Source organism: Mauremys mutica, chromosome 26, assembly GCF_020497125.1.
Source record: "Mauremys mutica isolate MM-2020 ecotype Southern chromosome 26, ASM2049712v1, whole genome shotgun sequence".
Lineage (NCBI taxonomy): Eukaryota > Metazoa > Chordata > Testudines > Geoemydidae > Mauremys > Mauremys mutica.
In genome coordinates, this window is record NC_059097.1 from 14,076,160 (window position 1) to 14,099,395 (window position 23,236).

Consider the following 23,236-nt stretch of genomic DNA (forward strand, 5'->3'; position numbering starts at 1 on the left):
TCCAACTGTATTTCGAGAGCGTGAGCTGTCCTACATAGCAGCTCTTGAAACTGACAGTAGCAGTCTGGGGGAGAGGAGAGAGTCGATGACACAGCCTCGTCTTGGGATGATGAGAGAAATCCCTCCAGATCTGTCAGTACCATTGGGGCCGGGCTGATTGGGGCATCATCCAATCCCGGTTTCAAACGCCTACTCGGCGAAGGACAGGTCTGTGCTACAGGAGAGGATTCCCGTGCTGAACAGGACTGTTCTGAAGGAGAATATTGGGGCCACGAGTTCCCATATGGCCAGCCTGGTTGGATCCTGCTGTTGCAGCGCTAGTGCCCAAGGGAGTCAGGTACCAGTAGCTCCTGGACTGAGGTAAGGGAGGGTATTGCCATAGTGCCATCGGGACCTTCTGAGAGTCACAGCTTCAGAATGGAAGCGGCGGACCATACGTAACATCCGGGCCCTCAGACTCAGAGGAGGAACCAGAGTCCGGCATCAATGATGGTGCTGATGGAGCAGGGCGTGTCACAGGAACACAGCCAAAGAGCTGCCCGGTTGGATACAGGGGATGAGGCCCTCTCAGTAGGAGACACCGGAACTTCATCCTCCCCGTGAGTGAACAGTTCAGGAGGCCCGGGGTGGGAGGGTGGAGCAGCTGTGAGTCTCCCTGGAGTCCACGGCACCAGGTCTATGGACGGAACTGGGGCCAGAAAGGGGAAATGTCTCGGAACTGGTGATTCCCCGGACGTCAGCCTAGCCCACGCCGGGGTGTGCGCGTCCATACCTGGAACTGGCAGCTCCAGCAAGTCATGCTGCTTTCCTTGGCGCTCTTGGAGCGGGGTGCCTCTCCTTGGCCAGAACTCATGGACGGCATGGCATCTTTCTTCGACCCGGAGGAAGACTCACTGCTATGCCTATGTGCATGTTTCTGTGACTCATGAGTAGGCCCCAGCGTGGGGTCCGTATCACTGGTGCTAGCAAAGCCGGACGGAAGCTCCGCGGGGGGAGGTGCACGCTTGGACTGTTCAGTCCGATGTAGTGTGGGGGGGTTCCTGGGCCAGGCTTCGACCCCAGCCCGGGGCAATTGCCATGAGATGCTTCTTAAAACGGGGGAGGGGGAGAGGGGGCGGGGGCACGGAAGCAGAGACGGATGCTGCACCTGGATGTGATGTGGGCTTCCCACAAGCAATACAGACAGCACTGGTGCTCGTCGTTGAGGGAGAACAAATGAGGACAGGAAGTGCAGACTTTGAATCCTGTCCTCTTAGTCATAATCCAGCATCCAAACCTGAGTACAGGAGGGAGAGCTGGGGGCGAGGAGGGTTTGGAGGGGAACCGCATCCTGAGAATAGCAGAACTTTCAGAAACAAGAAAAATCACTATAGAAACCAGGAATATCCTGACTATAGAGAGGACCCAGACACGGCTGCTGGGGGCGAGGCAGGGAGTTGGGGATTGTTTGGCGGGAAAACGCCATTATGGCATCGCCAGTCCTTAATCCGGCGAAAATGTCAGAAACAAGGAAACTACTACATAAAACAACAAAGTCCTTCTAATGAGAGGCTTGGACTTGACATGACTCACAGTCATCTTGTGTATGGGCTTAGCATAACCCACAGCCATCTTGTAGGCTCAGCCACCGTACGTTGCAAATAAAACTATGGAATCTGGGGAATTTGGCCTTGGCAGACAGATAGAAAAGTATTAGCTGCAGCTACAGCCCTACTAATTGGAGATAGATGTTCACAAAGTCATGAGAATGGATAAATTAACCTTGAGTTTCTGCAGTTTCTGTCTGATAATACAAAGTAAGAAGTTTTGCTATTGCTAAAGAAATTTTACATAGTTAGAAAGTGTACTTTAAATAGACATCAGCAAAGAATCCTGTGGCACCTTATAGACTAACACATGTTTGGGAGCATAAGCTTTCGTGGGTGAATACCCACTTTGTCGGATACTTTAAATAGACAGAGAGTCCCAGTCTACTGCTGGTTAAACAATTCTACCCTGACAGTGTATTCCACTAACAAAGCACAAAGATAAGTAGACCTTGAGAAGTTTTAACTAACTTTGAAAAAAATACAAAAGCTAATGCGTAGGCGGTCTTAGGCGTGTGAACCCCTGTGTTGGGAAGATGAACGGCTAGTGTTTTTGCATAGCTATAATTGGTTGAAGCACAAATAAAAGAAATCCTCATTTTAACTATGTAATGGGGGTCAGAAGACGGGATCGTTGGATCTTAACTCCGAGATACAGCTCAAGACCAAAGGCACCAGGACTTTTACCCCTGCACGATCGTACTGCGCAGAAGACGGAGCCCCAGACGAGAGCAGACCCAGACTGGCCACCGGGAGACGTCCAGCTGTCTTTGCTGGGAGGGGTGAGCATTAGATGTTTGGTGTGTGTATTCTGTTGACTTGATGCTAATAGAGACATGCACGGGTTTAAGGATATGACTGCGTAAGGCTCTTTCATTGGGAAAGGGCCCTACAGACCTGTAGCACCCTGCGTTCACTAGGAAGGAATACTGGCCCTGAGCCCAGGGAGGGGTGAAGTTGGGCCTCTTTCCTTCCTGCATACCCACAAGGACGGGGAGGGGCTGGGAGTGTTAAATTGTGGGGGTTACAGCCTGACTAAATAAAGAAAATGCATCACCAGGGATGAGGGGACAGCAGCAGCTCTCACTTGGACCGGGTGGCAGTGAGAGGGAACTGGAGACGCAGGCAAAACCACAAGGCAACGCAAGGGCGCACACGTGACCCCACAGACACTACTACTATAAAAAGCTCCGGCTCTGGGAGCACGGCGCATGCGCATGAGCCTCAGTGGAATTCAATAGGGACCATCGCTCAAAGAAGAACCTGCTTTAATCAACACATACGGCATTGACAAAACTCTCTAGTGTAGACGTAGCCATAGTTAGGTCAGCCTAGCCCCCACTTCAGACACAGCTGGGTCTGTGGAGCAATTCTCGGCTGGCCACTGTCAGCTGTTGCAGTGTAGACGTGCTTTTAGTTCCAAGAGACTCTCTGTGCGAACCCGTAACAGCTATGTAACAAAAACACCTTGTGTGTCCTGGTCTTTACACCCAGATTCTAGTAATACTGAGCACAGAGGGAAACTGAGGGATGTACTGGAATCACAGAAATATTACCAACATTCCCACATGCAATGGTCATGGCCCTCAGAGAGACAGTACAGGTTAGGGGCTGGACTTTAAAGCATCCAGTAAGGATAAATGAAATATATTGTTTAAAAAACCCATTTTTATGCCATTGGTCATTTAAAATTTGTGTACGTCTAGAAATGATACTGGGATGGGACATAAGCCAAAGGGCAGGGGAACAGGACACAGAACCCAGTCTACACATGTATGAGTAGTAAAGGTATAGAGCAGGAGTAGGCAACCTATGGCACACGTGCCAAAGGCAGCACACGAGCTGATTTTCAGTGGCACTCACACTGCCCGGGCCCTGGCCACTGGTCCCAGGGGCTCCGCTGCTGGCCTGGGGTTCCAGCTGCTGGCCGCCTGCCAGCTGAGGTTCCGGCCACCGGCCCATCTCAGCCTGCTGCTGGCCCAAGTCCCGGCCACTGGTCCGGGGGGCTCTGCTGCCAGCCTGGGGTCCCCACCACCAGCCCGGGGCTCTGCAGCCACCCCCAGCTGTGGCCCACTGGCCCCACCCTGGGGCAGTGACGGGTGCAGACAGGGGCAAGATGGGGCGCAGCTCAGCACGCCCACCTTACAAAAAGTCCCAGCGCCACTGTAAGATATTTTTAAGTTCTGAGTTGCTGCTTACATCACTATCACACCACAACTGCGTTTGACATTGAGATTAGAATATACATGGAAGAACTGGAATCAGAATTTTCTGACAGATTTCAAGATTTCCAGCGATTTCGCCCAATGCTTTCTTTTCTAATTAAACCTGAAAAGTTCAACGAAAGCAACTTGGATTTGTCTGTATTTCAGTGGATGGGTGTTGAAGATCTCAAAATGCAGCTCATTCAGTTAAAAAGCTCAGAATTGTGGGCATCAAAGTTTGGAAATCTGTGGAGAGCACTTGAAGCTACCAAGAGAGATCATGGGGCCTCTAGTCTGATCTGCTGGACGTCCCTGCCAGTGAAATTTAACTGTTTGAAAAAAATTGCGTTTGCAATGCTTTCAGCGTTTGGATCCACATAACTGCGTGAACAGGTATTTTCACACATGACATCTGTCCTCTGTCCCAATCGAAGCCGGTTAACAACTGATCACTCAGAAGCCTGTGTGCAGCTTAAAGTATCCAAATCCGTGCCAGCCATTGGAAAACTCCGCAAGGAAAAGCAAGGGCAAGGATCACACTAAACTGATAAGATCTGCATTTTAATTTAATTTTAAATGAAGCTTCTGAAACATTTTTAAAACCTTATTTACTTTACATACAACAATAGTTTAGTTCTATATTATAGACTTATAGAAACATTAATGTATGACTGGCATGCAAAACCTTAAATTAGAGTGAATAAATGAAGCCTCGGCACACCACTTCTGAAAGATTGCCGACCCCTGGTAGAGAGTTATTACTACAGAGGTTCTTTAGAGAACCCACGGCTTCTAAAAACCAAAGGGACAGGAATCCTTACCCAGCGAGGTCACATTCTCGTAGTTCTCCTGCATGACGTCTCTGTAGAGGGCTCTCTGAGCGGGGTCCAGCAGAGCCCACTCTGACTCGGTGAAATACACAGCCACCTCCTGGAAGGTCACCAGCCCCTGAAAGAGCAAGAGGCCCCTCTTAGTAATTTAGTACAACCCCAGGATTCATGGGAGAGCAGGAACAGGAAAAGGAAGCTTGGGGACAGACGGGGTAGCACAGTCCCACTCCCACCCTGAGCAGCCAGGAGGCACCAGACTGAGGGGAGAAAAAGAGGGACCCTCACGCTGCCCAATGGGGGGAGGGGTCTTCATGTTCATTACACATCTACTAGCCAGAGGCTGATACAGGAAATTGAGTCCCTGGCAGGGTCAGGGACAGCCTCCTGGCGGGAATCCCACTATCTCCCCCGCATAAAATTATACATAAACAAACACCTGGAAGAAAGAGGAAGTCGACAGGAAAAAAATGTTAGAAGCCTGGAATTGTAGAACATTAATAAGGCAAAGCAGGTTGCAGATGAGAGAGTTTAGGAGAGTGGTAAATAATGACGTGTGTCAGTTGGCTCGGGCTGCAGCACTGGGAGTCTGGGAAGTTTTTGCAGCCCTGGCCAGGGGGTTATTTCCTGTTCCACAAAGAGGGGAAAGTTCCACGCCCAAACCCCAGGAGGCTGCTCCTTCAATGTGGGGCCTCACCCGAACTGGTTCTGGCAAGTTTGTCCCAGGTTTGTCCCCTCCCCTTCCCCACCCTGGATATGTCCTGTCCTCTCCCACCTCCTGTACATTTACTGCCCATCTCCCTCCAGTCAGAACCCACCACCAGCTCCGTGATAATCCCATACCTCAGCTAACTCTGCTGCAGCCATTGCCTTTCCTCTGGAAGGGTGGGACGATCCGGATCAAAATATGGACGTTACTCTGCAGCCTGTCGGGGCGAAAAGAGCAATTGGAGAGATTTCAGAAGAGGCTTTTGCCCATTTCACACAGAGGCCCCACCAGCCTGTTTTCCGTGGCAAGTGACAATCTAGGCTCTGCCACAGTGATTTTATTAGCGATAGGTCTTCCCACAAGGATCAAAGTCTCCCAGGCCTGCTCTACATTGTAAAGACCTGGTCTACACGAGGTCAACGTAAGCTGCATTGCATTGACTTAGTTCCGCGTGTCTCTGCATTTAAATTTCTCTCCCGCCAATGTAAACTGGCCATTATGCCAACATGGTAACGCCCCCTCCCCAAGCAACGCTGAGCCATAGTCAATGTACTGAGGTCAACACAGTGCAAGTCTTCCCCCCATTTCCCTTCCTGGCACCTCCACCCTCCAGACACACAAAGGGCAAACCCCACAGGGGCCATGTCTCTTCCCCTCCTGAATCCCCCCGTTTGCTCCCTGGGCAGATCCTGGCAGGAGCTGAGGGCAGCTGCTTCACTGCTGCACAGGCTGCTCCCAGCCCTCCCTCAGGGACATTCACAACCAGGGAGCACGTTCCCAGGGGCTGCGAAATCCGAGGCTCCCGGGACATTTGTACAGAGTCACTTCCCTGCCCAAGCCCAGCACTTTCCCCGAGGTCTCTGGCTCAGTGGCTGGTGTTGGCAGAGCCGGGGGCGACTGTAGGGGGCTAGTTCCAGCCACTGCAGAAAGTCTCTCCCCTTGGCTGGGCACAGAAGGAGCTTTAAGGAAGGTCTCTCCATGGCACAGACCCTGCTGGGGAGAGGAGCTGCTCAGCCCAGCGTTCCCAGATCACACTGGAGGCAGCGGCGTGTGACCCAAGAAACTCAAATCCGACACCTCGAGTGGAAAGTGAGAGAGAGCAGCCCCCCGCCGTCAGCTACAGCCAGCGCCCCCGTGACAGTAACTAATGACACCACCTCCCCCATGTTAATCCAGAGTCACGCCTTGTCCTTATTGCAGTGTCAGTCCAGACACTGGAGTCAATGAGACCAGAAATGCGGCATAGGAGGGAGGAGGCCAAAATCCTTTAAAACATGTAATGGGGGATCCACCCTTTCCCACCACCGCTGCTCCCCACAGCTGGGGCAAGGACTCAGGGCGATTTGCCAACCACCGTTTGGGCAGGGCCGGAGGGTTTGGACCATGTGTTAACATCATCCTCCAGGGACATCTTACAACTTCACATACAGCCCTGCCACACACATCCTTTACCAGGACAATAATGACCAGCCAATGATGGGTTTTCCAATGGTCCCTCACAAGGCATCATTTGTACAGTGATTATTGCAATCAGGTGCAGGCTGTGTACACAGGGGTGCGTTGTGTCACACACACACAAACACACACAAAATGGAGGAGCCAAAAGACCCAGCAAATCCCCAGGTCCCGTCGCTGGCCAATAACGATCCCCAGGGACCCAGCTCAGCGCCGGGGTGCGCCGGGGGGAAGGCCCCTCACGGGACGGCCTGTCCGGGGCTCTGGGCACTCGTCTGGCACCAGCAGCGCCCAGCCCGTGGGGGGCTCAGGCGGGAGGAGGGCGGGAGGGAGGCGGCTGCTCTGGGCGGGGCCTGCGGGAGCAGGGACCAGCCAAGCCCAGAGCAGCCGGGGAGGGGAGAGGGACCCCCCCACCCCGCACCGGGGACAGGGACAGTCAGTCAGGGCCCAGCCCCGTGTCGAGGCAGCGGGGTACAACGGGGGGCGCGGGGCCGGTAACGGATCTGACGGGCCCCGGGGGGGGGGAGAGGGCGCGGGGCCGGTAACGGATCTAACGGGCCCCAGGGGGGGGGAGGGGGCGCGGGGCCGGTGACGGGTCTGACGGGCCCCGGGGGGGGGGGGGAGGGGGCGCGGGGCCGGTGACGGATCTGACGGGCCCAGGGGGGGGGAGGGGGCGCGGGGCCGGTAACGGATCTGACGGGCCCGGGGGGGGGGAGGGGGCGCGGGGCCGGTAACGGATCTGACGGGCCCCGGGGGGGGGGAGGGGGCGCGGGGCCGGTAACGGATCTGACGGGCCCCGGGGGGGGGGAGGGGGCGCGGGGCCGGTAACGGATCTGACGGGCCCCGGGGGGGGGGGGCGGGGGCGCGGGGCCGGTGACGGATCTGACGGGCCCCGGGGGGGGGGGGTGGGGGCGCGGGGCCGTTGACGGATCTGACGGGCCCCAGGGGGGGAGGGGGCGGGGGGCCGGTAACGGCTCTGACGTGCCCGGTGGGGGGGGAGGGGTCGCGGGGCCGGTAACGGATCTGACGGGCCCCGGGGGGGGGGAGGGGGCGCGGGGCCGGTAACGGATCTGACGGGCCCCGGGGGGGGGAGGGGGCGCGGGGCCGGGGACGGATCTGACGGGCCCCCGGGGGGGGGAGGGGGCGCGGGGCCGGTAACGGATCTGACGGGCCCCAGGGGGGGGGAGGGGGCGGGGCCGGTAACGGATCTGACGGGCCCCGGGGGGGGGGGAGGGGGCGCGGGGCCGGTAACGGATCTGACGGGCCCCGGGGGGGGGGGGGGCCGCGGGGCCGGGAACGGATCTGACGGGCCCCGGGGGGGGGGAGGGGGCGCGGGGCCGGTGACGGCTCTGACGGGCCCCGGGGGGCGGAGGGGGCGCGGGGCCGGTAACGGATCTGACGGGCCCCGGGGGGGGGGGAGGGGGCGCGGGGCCGGTGACGGATCTGACGGGCCCCGGGGGGCGGAGGGGGCGCGGGGCCGGTAACGGATCTGACGGGCCCCGGGGGGGGGGGGAGGGGCGCGGGGCCGGTGACGGATCTGACGGGCCCCGGGGGGGGGGGGGTGGGCGCGGGGCCGGTGACGGCTCTGACGGGCCCGGGGGGGGGGGAGGGGGCGCGGGGCCGGTGACGGATCTGACGGGCCCCGGGGGGGGGCCGGGGGGCGAGGGGCCGGTGACGGGTCTGACGGGCCCCGGGGGGGGGGAGGGGGCGCGGGGCCGGTGACGGGTCTGACGGGCCCCGGGGGGGGGGAGGGGGCGCGGGGCCGGTGACGGATCTGACGGGCCCCGGGGGGGGGGGAGAGGGCGCGGGGCCGGTAACGGATCTAACGGGCCCCGGGGGGGGGGGGGGGGGGCCCGGGGCCGGGGACGGATGTGCGGGGCCCGGGGGGGGGGGGGGGGGGCCGGTAACGGATCTGACGGGCCCCGGGGGGGGGATGGGGCGCGGGGCCGGTAACGGATCTGACGGGCCCCGGGGGGGGGGAGGGGGCGCGGGGCCGGTGACGGATCTGACGGGCCCCGGAGGGGGGGAGGGGGGGGCGGGTCCCGGCCACACGCGGTTCCGGGGGGGGGCGGGGCAGGCTCTAGGGGGGGGTCCCCGCCCCCCCGCACTCACCCGCTGTCGGTCCCGGGCCCGGCTCCGCCCGCGCGCGCAGGGCTGGGGGCGGGGAATCGACCCTTCAACACTAGCGGCGCGTGCCCGGAAGCTGCCGCTCTGCGGCGCGCGCGGGGCCTGCTGGGAAATGTAGTCTCCCGCCGGCTCTGGGCGTCCGCCGCGCATGCGCATCGCTCAGCGACTCCTGGCGCCGGGCGGCAGGGGAGGGTCAGGTGCTCACCGTCGCCCTAGCAACGGGGCTGAGCCCCCTCCCGCCACGGGGCCCCGCCCCTTTCCCCTAGGCCCCGCCCCCGGGCAGAAGCTGGCGCTGGGCTCTGGGGGGGCGGAGTCTGGGCCGCTCTGGGGAGCCCCGGGCCCCTCCCCCTGCCCTGGGGCTGCGCCCTGCCTGGGGGGGGGGGCACGCGCGGGGGCGGCTGTTCCCCCAGGGGCTCCGGGCGGGGCCTGGTCACAGGGTTTCCGGGACTCTGACTCCACCCCCCCCCGGGTCCCCCCTGCCCCCCCCCAGCAATCCTAGTAGCTTGGCGAGGCGCGATTTCCCTCCGCTACAACCACCCTGACTCCACCCCCTCCCCCGGGACCCCCCTGCCCCCCAGCCCGTCCCCCCCCCCAGCAATCCTAGTAGCCTGGCGAGGCGCGATTTCCCTCCGCTACAACCACCCTGACTCTGCCCCCCCCCGGGTCCCCCCTGCCCGTCCCCCCCCAGCAATCCTAGTAGCCTGGCGAGGCGCGATTTCCCTCCGCTACAACCACCTTGACGCCACCCCCTCCCCCGGGTCCCCCCTGCCCCCCTGCCCGTCCCCCCCCAGCAATCCTAGTAGCCTGGCGAGGCGCGATTTCCCGCCGCTACAACCACCCTCACTCCACCACCCCCCGGGTCCCCCCTGCCCGTCCCCCCCCTCCCAGCAATCCTAGTAGCCTGGCGAGGCGCGATTTCCCTCCGCTACAACCACCTTGTCTCCACCCCCTCCCCCGGGACCCCCCTGCCCCCCAGCCCGTCCCCCCCCCCCAGCAATCCTAGTAGCCTGGCGAGGCGCGATTTCCCTCCACTACAACCACCTTGTCTCCACCCCCTCCCCCGGGTCCCCCCTGCCCGTCCCCCGCCCCCAGCAATCCTGGTAGCTTGGCGAGGCGCGATTTCCCTCCGCTACAACCACCTTGACTCCGCCCCCCCCCCGGGTCCCCCCTGCCCCCCTGCCCGTCCCCCGCCCCCAGCAATCCTAGTAGCCTGGCGAGGCGCGATTTCCCGCCGCTACAACCACCTTGACTCCACCCCCTCCCCCGGGTCCCCCTCGCCCACCTGCCCGTCCCCCCCCCAAGAATCCTAGTATCGTGGCGAGGTGCGATTTCCCTCCGCTACAACCACCTTGACTCTGGCCCCTCCCCCGGGTCTCCTCTGATCTACTGCCCGTCTCCCCCCCCCAGCAATTCTAGTAGCCTGGCGAGGCGCGATTTCCCGCCGCTACAACCACCTTGACTCCACCCCCGCCGCCGGGTCCCCGCTGCCCGTCCCCGCCCCCCCCCCAGCAATCCTAGTAGCCTGGCAATGCGCGATTTCCCTCCGCTACAACCACCCTGACTCCACCCCCTCCCCCGGGTCCCCCCTGCCCGTCCCCCCCCCAGCAATCCTAGTAGCCTGGCGAGGCGCGATTTCCCTCCGCTACAACCACCCTGACGCCGCCCCGGCCAGTCCTGTGCCCCCCTGTGTCTGACAACATGGGTCTGTGTTAGCGTCTCAGCCCGTCTGCCCGGCCCTGAACTCCGGCTCACAGGCCTCTCAGTGCCGGGGTCACCGCCGGAGCCCTCGGTAAACATTGGCGTCACAGGAGCTGTCCTCCCGTCGTCTGGGCCCGCGGCTGATTGAACTGAGCGGTTACAGACGGCAGTGAGTGGTGCTGCAATTTCCCATCTGAGTGAGCTCAGAACTCTTGGGCGAGACCATCTGCTCCTGGTGACGTCTTGCTGTTTAATTGATCGATTTGTTCCAAAACCTCCTCCAACGACACCTCAATCTGGGACAGTTCCTCAGATCGGTCACCTAAACACAATGGCTCAGGTTTGGGAATCTCCCCCACATCCTCAGCCGTGAACACCGATGCAAAGAATTCATTTAATTTCTCTGCAATGGCCCTATCGTCCTTGAGTGCCCCTTTAGCACCTCCGTCGTCCAGTGGCCCCACTGCTTGTCCCTCACATGGGAGCAAATTCCCACAGGGAGCAGTTTCTCAGAGAACAGTGTGATTATAACACAGGGTGACTGAAACGAGACCAATTTCAAACAACGGGGGACAAAACACATCCCTGCATTGGCCGGGAATCGAACCCGGGTCAACTGCTTGGAAGGCAGCTATGCTCACCACTATACCACCAATGCACTTGAAAAGAGTGTGTCACGTAGGTGTGAACTGTGCGAGCAAAGCAGTGACACAGCCACAGCGTTAAGAGTGAGCAGGGTGGGTTTCAGGGGAGGCAGCATGCCAGCTCTGGGCAGAGCCAGGCTCCCACCGTGAATGAACAATGGGGGAGAGGGGAGCTCTAGCCCGGCAGCACTTGGCCACAGCTCCACTCCTCCCCGACAGATGGGAAATTAAGAGAAATCCAGCTTACTTAAGAAGGAAGGCGGCTGCTCCTTTCCAAAGAAAATGGTTCTCTTCCTGCCTGCTCGGTACAGAGGGGTTTCAGGTTGCGGCTGCCACTCAACTGAAGGAGGGAGATGATTCCTTTGACAAGGACGGACGCCTCATTCTAGGGCTGTTTGCTACATGCAGGCAGCCCCTGCTCCTGCCTCTTTCCTGGGGAAATCAAGTTTCTGTACCAACTACCAAAACTTGTTACAGAAAGGTGGGAAAAGGACATGGCCACACGATGGCACCAGGACATAAGGAATGAAACACAACACGTGTCATCTATGCGCTGTCACTCTTGAAAAGTGATTGATCTCCTCTCACATGTGGTTGAAGTGATGTTCAGTTTCACCCTGGGTAAACTACAAGGCTGAAGCAGTTTCATGGATTGTGACACTAGGATTGAAGTATCAGAGTCAAGTATCAGAGGGGTCGCCGTGTTAGTCTGGTTCTGTAGAAGCAGCAAAGAATCCTGTGGCACCTTATAGACTAACAGACGTTTTGCAGCATGAGCTTTCGTGGGTGAATACCCACTACGAAAGCTCATGCTGCAAAACGTCTGTTAGTCTATAAGGTGCCACAGGATTCTTTGCTGCTTCTAGGATTGAAGGGTTATTTAGGGTTATAAGAAATTGTAAAAAACAAAACAAAAAAACCCAGTTCATCTATACTGGAGCTGCCTTTTACGAAAGGCCAGTTTCTCCGGTTCAGTTCCAAATACTCTTCTAGAATTGCCTCTGGGGTCCCTGCATGCCAAGGCAGGAGTGAAAGCAGAAACCCCAGATCTGCCCTTAGCTCCGCACTGATTTTTCACAGTGGGTAGAATTGACATTTTGGGGCCTGTTCTCTCAGCACCAGAACTACCATCCTCCTCCCAGCCTGACCCAGGCTGTTTCCCAGCCCCAGCCTCTGCCTTGCTGGGGGCACTACATGCTTTAGGTACATAAGGAACCAGCTGAAGCAATCTGGGACCCACTAGTGGTTATCTTCGAGAACTCCTGGCAGAGCACAGGTAAGGTCCCAAAGGACTGGAGAATGGGAAACATTGTTCCCTTTTGTAAAGAGTGATACCAAAAGGACATTGGGAATTAAACACCCGTCAAGCCAATGGCAGTCCTGGGAAGATGCTTTTCCCCCTTTAGCTGAAGGTTCTCCCCACACACACTCACTCTCCCCAGATCTACATGACAGTGTTATGACAAGGCAACCTTTGTGCGTGTGTCTACACTCCCTGTCCAGTGTGGGGTGAGTGCACCCCCTCCTTCGAGCAGCCCTCTGTCTCTAGGCACTGAGAGCTAAGGGCTAGAGTCAATAGGGTTGCCCTGATCCGCAGAACAGTAGGGCCCTGTGGACTAAGTCAACGGGGTCACCCTTCTCTGTAGACAGCTGGCTCTGCAGCCTCCTTTAGAAAACCCCAGTGATAGAGGACTAGTGCAATGGGGGGGAGGGATAGCTCAGTGGTTTGAGCCTTGGCCTCCTAAAACCCAGGATTGTGAGTTTAATCACTTAGGGGGGTCTGGGGTAAAATTCTGCCAGGGATGGTACTTGGTCTTGTGGTGAAGGCCAGGGACTGGACTCAACTCAGTTTTGATTCTATGATAGGAGCTTCCATGGACTAGACAGTCAGTTCCATTGTCCTACTGTTCTTACACTTAGCAAGGGCTTTCCTGACATTGAATCTAAATCGGCTATGCTGTCATTTGAACCCACTGCCTGTTGTCCTGCCCTCTGTGACAAGAGAGAACAGCCTTTCCCCATCTTTTTTATGGCAGCCTTTCAAGTATTTGGAGACCGCTATCATGTTCCCACCTTCATCACCCCTTTTCCAAACTAAACATACCCAGTTCCTTCAGCCTTTGCTCAGAAAACTCAGCTCGGCATTGGCTGTGAATTAAGCCCAGGCCTGCTGGATGGGAGACAAGAATTCTCCCACTGAACCACAATTGTGCAAAATATGAAAAAGGGACCCATGCGTTATGGGCCCTGCTCACTGCCAGGACCCCACTCTGCTGCAGGGCACAGGGGTGTGGCTGACTCTTGCGGGAGCTCTGTGTTTCTAAATCAGAGCCCGGGAGCTCTGTGTTTCTGGTCAGAATGCCATTATCTGGGAGTTCCTTAATTAATGCTCCGGGGAGTAATGGGTTCTAGTTACATGCGCCCTGTGCCTTTAAGGGTTTGGAGAAATGCTGGAGAGGTTAAATTGCACAGCGCTGGGGAGCAGGGCGTGGTCCCAGGTAAGTAGTAGTTGTGCTCTGGTGAGACGGAGCAGGGGAGGGGATTGTGCAAGGTGTGGTGTTTACATGCAGGTGTAATGTTTAATACAATCCCATTATTAAACCACCCATGGCTGGGAACATGAGGAGCTCTTTGGACTAGGGTGTGTCCTTCATATCCTCAAGATCACTGGTATCAAAGTGACCATACCACAGGGAGTATAGCTCAGTGGTAGAGCATTTGACTGCAGATCAAGAGGTCCCTGGTTCAAATCCAGGTGCTCCCTGAGGAATTAATTTTTTTTTATGTAAATATTTTCATATCCATCTCCAGTATGTTCAGCAGTTCCACTAAATGGGGGTGCGAGGGAGGCTTGTATAATGTCTAAAAACCTAGCAAACCTGTCCATCAGCTGAAATCAGAGCCAATCCTCTAAGGGTGACACACTGTACCCCAAGTAACAGCCTGAACCCCCATATTCACCACTGTTATATGGTGAGGATATGTCGTGTACAAAGTATGCCTTGCAAGGTATCATTTGAAAACTCATAATCTACTGGAGATCATTTCCCTGTTACAATGTGTGCCCCAACATTGTCCGTGGAGCTATGAGATTTTACAGTATGTTTGTTACTGAAGTATGTTGTAATTCTGACTCCTCAGTGTCAACAAAGAACTGGCCACAGGGGTTAGAAAGCTATCAGCTACATTACCTCTCCTCCCCCATCTCGACTCATGGCAACAAGATCACTTGAAAGACAATAGGAGCATCATTGAACTGGTTGGGGGAAAGGGTGGTCCTAGCTGGAAGGCTTTTCAGTTCGCATGAACTGCTGAAAGTTTTTAGGTGAGAGAAACCTTTTTTTTTTCAAATCTTATTTATCTCAGTAAAGTTTAGGAATCAGACCGCGGTTTTATATTTTTATTTCTTTTGTAGCCAGCTCTGACTTTTAGGCCTTTATCACTTAGATTTGAAGAAAGTAAATCTTTCCCCAGTTAATAAACTTGTTTTTATGGTTCTAGCTAAACCAGGGTGCTTTGGTTGAAGTGTGTGGGGCATCGCAACTTAGATTAACAGAGGTGGGGGCAGGATCATTTCCTTTGATGAAATGACAGACTATTAATGAACTTCCTTTGGTCAGTAGTCTGCTGGCCAGAGCAAGACGCACATTTCCGGGGTGCAAGCCTGGGACTAAGAATTTGGGGGCGTCACCCTTTCTATAAGTCACGAGTGGCTGGGAAAGCATTCACGTAACTCAGCTGGGAGTGACTTTGCATGCTGGTGGCTGTGCCTGGAGGGGTTTGTTGTTCACCAGCAAAGCAGTGGGCTGGAGCGTTAGAGGAACACAGCAGTTCATTGGTCCTGGTTGTACCCTGGGGAATGTCTCACTAAGTCTCTAGCTTATGTGTTCATGGGTTAAACAAAGGTTTAATATGATGCACATTTGGCAGATCCTTGGTCACCCCGGGCTGTGATGTGCAGAAGAACAAGAACCGCACCCAGTTGGGGCTCAGGAGTCTGACGAGCGAAGGCACCTTGGTGCAGGCTAATGTCACCAGCACCTTTGCTCCTTCACACTCACCCAGCAGCATCTGGGCCCCCAGGACAAGGCATGAGAAGAAGCCAGTGGCTCTGAGCAGGAAAATAGCCACCAGGAAGCTGGTCAGAGCTGCCAGGATCCCCAGAAAGGCCACCACGCCCAGGACCAGGAATAGCCCTAAGAATGTGGCGGCTGCAGCGGGGACCAGAACGGCAGAGAAAAGCTCCCAACAGGTCTAAGCTGCCAAGCCCAGAAGGTGGTCAACATCCCCCCCTAAAACCAAGTCAGGAGAGATCCAGGCTAAAGCCAACCCCAAAGCCGGGGCTAAGAAGGCGGCCCTGAGAAAGAAGTGAAGAGATTTCCCATGGGATAACTCCTGCCCACAAAGGGCTCTTTTAAGAATCCCCGTGGACCTCCCATAGAGAGCCAGGTCCCTCAGGCAAACAGCCCCACAGAGAGCAAAGGGAGGTGGTGACCGCAGGGAGTGTGTCTCTTCCAGAGGGGAAGGGCTGTGTTTTGTGACACACCTCCCAGGTGAGTGATGCGCTGACAGAGCAGCTGCCCATAGCTCCCGACATGTGTTCGTTCTCTCTGATCGGCTTCTGCTGTTAAATCAGAACCAGCACCAACGGGAGTGTGTCCCTGTCACTTCACCAGCTGTTCAATAAGCTGTGTCTGCATCTCAGCTTTGATTAATTCCACTTTTTAATTCCTTCCTATTGTGATAATTTCCCAGTACTCTGCCTCATTCCAACACTCTGGTCAGAGATTGCCAGAGGTGAAAGTAAGTCGGTCCGGTCCGGTACGGCATACTGGCAAAAGCCAGTACACCGTGCTGGACTGCACCGGCTTCCGCGGTGGGGATTTAAAAGGCTCTGGGCTGCCCGTGGCTGCGGGCAGCCCAGAGCCCTTTAAATCCTGCCCGTGGCTCCGGTGGCCAGGCTGGGGCCGGGATTTAAAGGGCTCGGGGCTGCCTGCAGTGGTGGGGAGCTCCGGGCCCTTTAAATCCCGCCCCCAGCCCGGCAAAGCTCGGAGTTGCCTGCGGCAGCCGGAGTCCCGGGCCCTTTAATTTGCCCCTGAGCCCCAGGGGCTCCCAGCCACCTCTGCAGCTGGGAGCCCCTGGTTGATTTAAAGGCCCTGGGGCTCCCAGCCACAGCCGGTGCCTCAGGGCCTTTAAATCTTGAGAGGCCACGCCTCTTCTGGATGAGGCCACGCCTCCCCTCAGGACTCCTGCAGTACCGATAAATCCTATAAATTACTTTCACCCCTGGAGATTGCATATAGGGAGGAATGGGCTAGTTTGTGTTACACTTGGAAAGTAAGTTGCCATAGCCTGTGACTGAAAACTCTGCTGGAGGTGGGCAGGAGCCTGTTAGAAAAATAAAATAGCCAAGCTTTACCAAACTGTTACACATTCAAACCTTTCTTTGTGCACACAATATCAATTGGGGCTCTAATAGATAGCGACCTTCCTTTAACCCAGATCATTGTGTTTTTTTGTAACTTTCAGAGGCACTGAAAGGGCAGCTATTTAAAGATAACGTGCTTCCATTTCATGATCAGCAGCAGAGTCTCTGTAACTTTACCAACCACAGAGCTGGGTGTGTCTGCATCTAACTAATTGCAGGGTTAGTGTAGTATTGGATAGTTAATTGCACAGTCTTACTTCTCTAATGTCACTTTCTCACCTCGTTGAACACTTGTGTAGAAACAGCTAGGATCCCCCCACCCCTTGATCTTCTCCTAAGGACTGTGTGATTTTTGGGCTCCAGCCCACTGCTTTGCTGGTGAAGAACAAACCCCTCCAGGCACAGCCACCAGCATGCAAAGTCACTCCCAGCTGAGTTACGTGAATGCTTTCCCAGCCACCCGTGACTTATAGAAAGGGCGATGCCCCCAAATTCTTAGTCCCAGCCTTGCACCCCGGAAATGTGCGTCTTGCTCTGGCCAGCAGACTACTGAGCAAAGCAAGGTCATTAATAGTCCGTCATTTCATCAAAGGAAATAATCCTGCCCCCGCCTCTGTTAATCTGAGTCGCGATGCCCCACACGCTTCAACCAAAGCACCCTGGTTTAGCTAGAACAATACAAACAAGTTTATTAACTGGGGAAAGATTTACTCCCTTCAAATCTAAGTGATAAAGGCCTAAAAGTCAGACCTGGTTACAAAAGAAAAAAATAATAAAAAAGAAAACCGCAGTCTGAGTCCTAAACTTTACCGAGATAAAGAAGATTTGAAAGCAAAAAGGGTCTCGCACCCAAAAACTTTCAGCAGTTCATGCGAACTGAAAAGCCTTCCGGCTAGGACCACCGCCCCCCCTAACCAGTTCAGTGATGCTCCTGTTGTCTTTCAAGTGATCTTGTTGCCATGATCGAGGTGGGGGAGGAGAGGTAATGTAGAGGTAACTGTCTCTTATTTTATACCTTCCCCCCCGCCCACCACTGGGTGGGTACGGGCGATTCGAAGCGACTGAGGTGAATTGTAAAAGTCTTGTTCACACCCATGGGTGGCGAGTTCTATTCCTGGTACTGCCCAGGCACCACGTGCCCGGCTCCAGCACTGTCTGAGGCCGGGTCTCTCTTTCAGCCCCACTGGGCACCCCTGCTCCATGCACCCCCCGGGCTATTTAAAACAGCCCGGGGCCCTCACCCACCACCGGCAGCACAGCGGAGCTGGGCGGCTTCCCGTCTGCTCGCTCCACGTGGCTTGCGGCCCCGGAGCGGGGTGGGTCTGTGTCCTGCCCCAAGTGCCCCTGCGGCCAATGGGAAGCTGCGGGGCCAGTGCCGGGGGTAGCAGCGCGTGGAGACCCCCGGCCCACCCTGCCTAGGAGCCGCAGGTAAGCGCCGCACCTCCCCACCCCCTCTCAGACCCTGCACCCCCACCCCTTTCCCACACACCCCCTCCTGCCCCCAAACTCCCTCCCAGAGCCCAACCTCTCACCCATCCTGCACCCCAATCCCCTGCCCCAGCCCAGGGCCTGCACTCCAGACCTCCTCCTCCCTCCCTGAGCCTTAGGCGGGGGGCGGGGTGGAGTTGGGGGGGCGGTTCTGGGCACCACCAAAATTTCTACAAACCTGCTGCCCCTGTTCACACCTTCTGGGCACATGACGTTTGAGACGTCTTCAGGGATGACATGCAAATCCGTTGCTTACAGTTCCCCTGAGGGTGACTGGTTACTTCAGTAGCTGATAGTTTTCCGACCCCTGTGGTCAGGCCTTTGTTGATACTGAGGCGTCAGAATTACAACATACTTCAGTAACAAATATACTGTAAACTCTCATAGCTTCACAGACAATGTTGGTACATGCAGTTTAACAGGGAAATGATCTTCAGTAGATTATGAGTTTTCAAATGATACCTCACAAGGCATACTTTGTATGAAACATATCCTCACCATAGAACAGTGGTGAATATGGGGGTTCAGGGTGTTACTTGGGGTACAGTGTGTCACCCTCAGAGGATTGGCTCTGATTTCAGCTGATGGACAGATTTGCTAGGTTTTTAGACATTATACAAGCCTCCCTCGCACCCCCATTTAGTGGAACTGCTGAACATACTGGAGATGGATATGAAAATATTTACATTAAAAAAAATTAATTCCTCAGGGAGCACCTGGATTTGAACCAGGGACCTCTTGATCTGCAGTCAAATGCTCTACCACTGAGCTATACTCCCTCTCATAATGTAATGTTGGAGCCAGTGATCTTGAGGACATGAAGGACCCACCCTCTATCAAAGAGCTCCTCTTATGTTCCCAGCCATGGGTGGTTTAATAATGGGGTTGTATTAAACATTACACCTGCATGTAAACACCACACCTTGTACAATCCCCTCCCCTGCTCCGTCTCACCAGAGCACAACTACTACTTACCTGGGACCACGCCCTGCTCCCCAGCGCTGTGCAATTTAACCTCTCCAGCATTTCTCCAAACCCTTAAAGACACGGGGTGCATGTAACTAGAACCCATTACTCCCCGGAACATTAATTAAGGAACTCCCAGATAATGGAACATTAATTAAGGAACTCCCAGATAATGGCATTCTGACCAGAAACACAGAGCTCCCGGGCTCTGATTTAGAAACACAGAGCTCCCGCAAGAGTCAGCCACACCCCTGTGCCCTGCAGCAGAGTGGGGTCCTGGCAGTGAGCAGGGCCCATAACGCATGGGTCCCTTTTTCATATTTTGCACAATTGTGGTTCAGTGGGAGAATTCTTGTCTCCCATCCAGCAGGCCTGGGCTTAATTCACAGCCAATGCCGAGCTGAGTTTTCTGAGCAAAGGCTGAAGGAACTGGGTATGTTTAGTTTGGAAAAGGGGTGATGAAGGTGGGAACATGATAGCGGTCTCCAAATACTTGAAAGGCTGCCATAAAAAAGATGGGGAAAAGCTGTTCTCTCTTGTCACAGAGGGCAGGACAAGAGGCAGTGGGTTCAACTGACAGCATAGCCGATTTAGATTCAATGTCAGGAAAGTCCTTGCTAAGTGTAAGAACAGTAGGACAATGGAACTGACTGTCTAGTCCATGGAAGCTCCTATCATAGAATCAAAACTGAGTTGAGTCCAGTCCAGTCCCCTGCCTTCACAACAGGACCAAGTACCATCCCTGGCAGATTTTTACCCCAGACCCCCCTAAGTGATTAAACTCACAATCCTGGGTTTTAGGAGGCCAAGGCTCAAACCACTGAGCTATCCCTCCCCCCCATTGCACTAGTCCTCTATCACTGGGGTTTTCTAAAGGAGGCTGCAGAGCCAGCTGTCTACAGAGAAGGGTGACCCCGTTGACTTAGTCCACAGGGCCCTACTGTTCTGCGGATCAGGGCAACCCTATTGACTCTAGCCCTTAGCTCTCAGTGCCTAGAGACAGAGGGCTGCTCGAAGGAGGGGGTGCACTCACCCCACACTGGACAGGGAGTGTAGACACACGCACAAAGGTTGCCTTGTCATAACACTGTCATGTAGATCTGGGGAGAGTGAGTGTGTGTGGGGAGAACCTTCAGCTAAAGGGGGAAAAGCATCTTCCCAGGACTGCCATTGGCTTGACGGGTGTTTAATTCCCAATGTCCTTTTGGTATCACTCTTTACAAAAGGGAACAATGTTTCCCATTCTCCAGTCCTTTGGGACCTTACCTGTGCTCTGCCAGGAGTTCTCGAAGATAACCACTAGTGGGTCCCAGATTGCTTCAGCTGGTTCCTTATGTACCTAAAGCATGTAGTGCCCCCAGCAAGGCAGAGGCTGGGGCAGGGAAACAGCCTGGGTCAGGCTGGGAGGAGGATGGTAGTTCTGGTGCTCAGAGAACAGGCCCCAAAATGTCAATTCTACCCACTGTGAAAAATCAGCGTGGAGCTAAGGGCAGAGCTGGGGTTTCTGCTTTCACTCCTGCCTTGGCATGAGGGGACCCCAGAGGCAATTCTAGAAGAGTATTCAGAACTGAACCAGAGAAACTGGCCTTTCATAACAGGCAGCTCCAGTTTAGATGAACTGGGTTTTTTTGTTTTGTTTTTTACAATTTCTTATAACCCTAAATAACCCTTCAGTCCTTGTGTCACAATCCATGAAATTGCTTCAGCCTTGTAGTTTGCCCAGGGTGAAACTGAACATCGCTTCAACCACATGCGAGGGGAGATCAATCACTTTTCAAGAGTGACAGCGCATAGATGACTCGTGTTGTGTTTCATTCCTTATGTCCTGGTGCCATCGTGTGGCCATGTCCTTTTCCCACCTTTCTGTAACAAGTTTTGGTAGTTGGTACAGAAACTTGATTTCCCCAGGAAAGAGGCAGGAGCAGGGGCTGCCTGCATGTAGCAAACAGCCCTAGAATGAGGCGTCCGTCCTTGTCAAAGGAATCATCTCCCTCCTTCAGTTGAGTGGCAGCCGCAACCTGAAACCCCTCTGTACCGAGCAGGAAGAGAACCATTTTCTTTGGAAAGGAGCAGCCGCCTTCCTTCTTAAGTAAGCTGGATTTCTCTTAATTTCCCATCTGTTAGGGGAGGAGTGGAGCTGTGGCCAAGTCCTGCCGGGCTAGAGCTCCCCTTTCGCCATTGTTCATTCACGGTGGGAGCCTGGCTCTGCCCAGAGCTGCCATGCTGCCTCCCCTGAAACCCACCCTGCTCACTCTTAACGCTGTGGCTGTGTCACTGCTTTGCTCGCACAGTTCACACCTACGTGACACACTCTTTTCAAGTGCATTGGTGGTATAGTGGTGAGCATAGCTGCCTTCCAAGCAGTTGACCCGGGTTCGATTCCCGGCCAATGCAGAGATGTGTTTTGTCCCTGTTTGAAATTGGTCTCATTTCACTCACCCTGTGTTATAATCACACTGTTCTCTGAGAAACTGCTGCCTGTGGGAATTTGCTCCTGGTAGCAGTTACTCCCATGTGAGGGACAAGCAGTGGGGACGATGGACGACGGAGGTGCTAAAGGGGCACTCAAGGACGATAGGGCCATTGTGGAGAAATTAAATGAATTCTTTGCATCGGTGTTCACGGCTGAGGCCGTGATGGAGATTCCCAAACCGGAGCCATTGTGTTTAGGTGACCGATCTGAGGAACTGTCCCAGATTGAGGTGTCGTTGGAGGAGGTTTTGGAACAAATCGATCAATTAAACAGCAATACGTCACCAGGAGCAGATGGTCTCGCCCAAGAGTTCTGAGCTCACTCAGATGGGAAATTGCAGCACCACTCACTGCCGTCTGTAACCGCTCAGTTCAATCAGCCGCGGGCCCAGACGACGGGAGGACAGCTCCTGTGACGCCAATGTTTACCGAGGGCTCCGGCGGTGACCGAGGCCTGTGAGCCGGAGTTCAGGGCTGGGCAGACGGGCTGAGACGCTAACACAGACCCATGTTGTCAGGCACAGGGGGGCACAGGACTCGCTGGGGTGGCGTCAGGGTGGTTGTAGTGGACGGAAATCGTGCCTCGCCAGGCTACTAGGATTGCTGGGGGGGGGCGGGGACGGGCAGGGGGGACCCGGGGGAGGGGGCGGAGTGAAGGTGGTTGTAGCGGAGGGAAATCGCGCCTCGCCAGGCTACTAGGATTGCTGGGGGGGGGGCGGGGACGGGCAGGGGGGACCCGGGGGAGGGGGCGGAGTCAAGGTGGTTGTAGCGGCGGGAAATCGCGCCTCGCCAGGCAACTCGGATTGCTGGGGGGGCGGGGATGGGCAGGGGGACCCGGGGGAGGGGGTGGCGTCAAGGTGGTTGTAGCGGAGGGAAATCGCGCCTCGCCAGGCTACTAGGATTGCTGGGGGGGGACGGGCAGGGGGGCAGGGGGGACCCGGGGGAGGGGGTGGCGTCAGGGCGGTTGTAGCGGAGGGAAATCGCGCCTCGCCAGGCTACTAGGATTGCTGGGGGGCGGGGACGGGCAGGGGGGACCCGGGGGAGGGGGCGGAGTCAAGGTGGTTGTAGCGGCGGGAAATCGCGCCTCGCCAGGCTACTAGGATTGCTGGGGGGGCGGGGATGGGCAGGGGGGACCCGGGGGAGGGGGCGGAGTCAAGGTGGTTGTAGCGGCGGGAAATCGCGCCTCGCCAGGCTACTAGGATTGCTGGGGGGGGGACGGGCAGGTGGGCAGGGGGGACCCGGGGGAGGGGGCGTAGTCAGGGTGGTTGTAGCGGAGGGAAATCGCGCCTCGCCAGGCTACTAGGATTGCTGGGGGGGGGGGACGGGCAGGGGGGACCCGGGGGGGGGCAGAGTCAAGGTGGTTGTAGCGGAGGGAAATCGCGCCTCGCCAGGCTACTAGGATTGCGGGGGGGGGGGACGGGCAGGGGGGCAGAGAGGACCCGGGGGAGGGGGCGGCGTCAAGGTGGTTGTAGCGGCGGGAAATCGCGCCTCGCCAGGCTACTAGGATTGCTGGGGGGGGACGGGCAGGGGGGACCCGGGGGAGGGGGTGGAGTGAAGGTGGTTGTAGCGGAGGGAAATCGCGCCTCGCCAGGCTACTAGGATTGCGGGGGGGGACGGGCAGGGGGGCAGGGG

At 56.3% G+C, this 23,236-nt stretch overlaps 1 protein-coding gene and 4 non-coding genes across 6 annotated transcripts in view; 2 read left to right on the forward strand and 3 right to left on the reverse strand.

Moving 5' to 3' along the window:
- LOC123356642 (zinc finger protein 850-like) overlaps nt 1-8,947 on the reverse strand; it is a 56,981-nt gene extending 48,034 nt beyond the window's left edge. Inside the window, exons 1-3 of one of the 2 annotated variants that reach the window (XM_045000015.1) lie at nt 8,894-8,947; nt 5,461-5,543; nt 4,612-4,738 (exon numbers count right to left, since the gene is read on the reverse strand). In XM_045000015.1, the coding sequence (XP_044855950.1) occupies nt 4,612-4,738; nt 5,461-5,484 (151 nt within the window). In that variant the 5' untranslated portion in view covers nt 5,485-5,543; nt 8,894-8,947. Of the gene's footprint in view, nt 1-4,611; nt 4,739-5,460; nt 5,830-8,893 lie in introns of those variants that run through there. The other variant, XM_045000020.1, reaches the window with a different exon arrangement.
- Nucleotides 8,948-11,192: 2,245 nt separating this feature from the next.
- Nucleotides 11,193-11,264, reverse strand: TRNAG-UCC. Its single transcript has one exon. It is a non-coding gene; the product is annotated as a tRNA-Gly (tRNA).
- Nucleotides 11,265-13,942: 2,678 nt separating this feature from the next.
- Nucleotides 13,943-14,014, forward strand: TRNAC-GCA. The gene has a single exon. It is a non-coding gene; the product is annotated as a tRNA-Cys (tRNA).
- A 4,859-nt stretch (nt 14,015-18,873) lies between these two features.
- On the reverse strand, nt 18,874-18,945 carry TRNAC-GCA. Its single transcript has one exon. It is a non-coding gene; the product is annotated as a tRNA-Cys (tRNA).
- A 2,509-nt stretch (nt 18,946-21,454) lies between these two features.
- On the forward strand, nt 21,455-21,526 carry TRNAG-UCC. The gene has a single exon. It is a non-coding gene; the product is annotated as a tRNA-Gly (tRNA).
- The last annotated feature ends 1,710 nt before the right edge of the window (nt 21,527-23,236 follow it).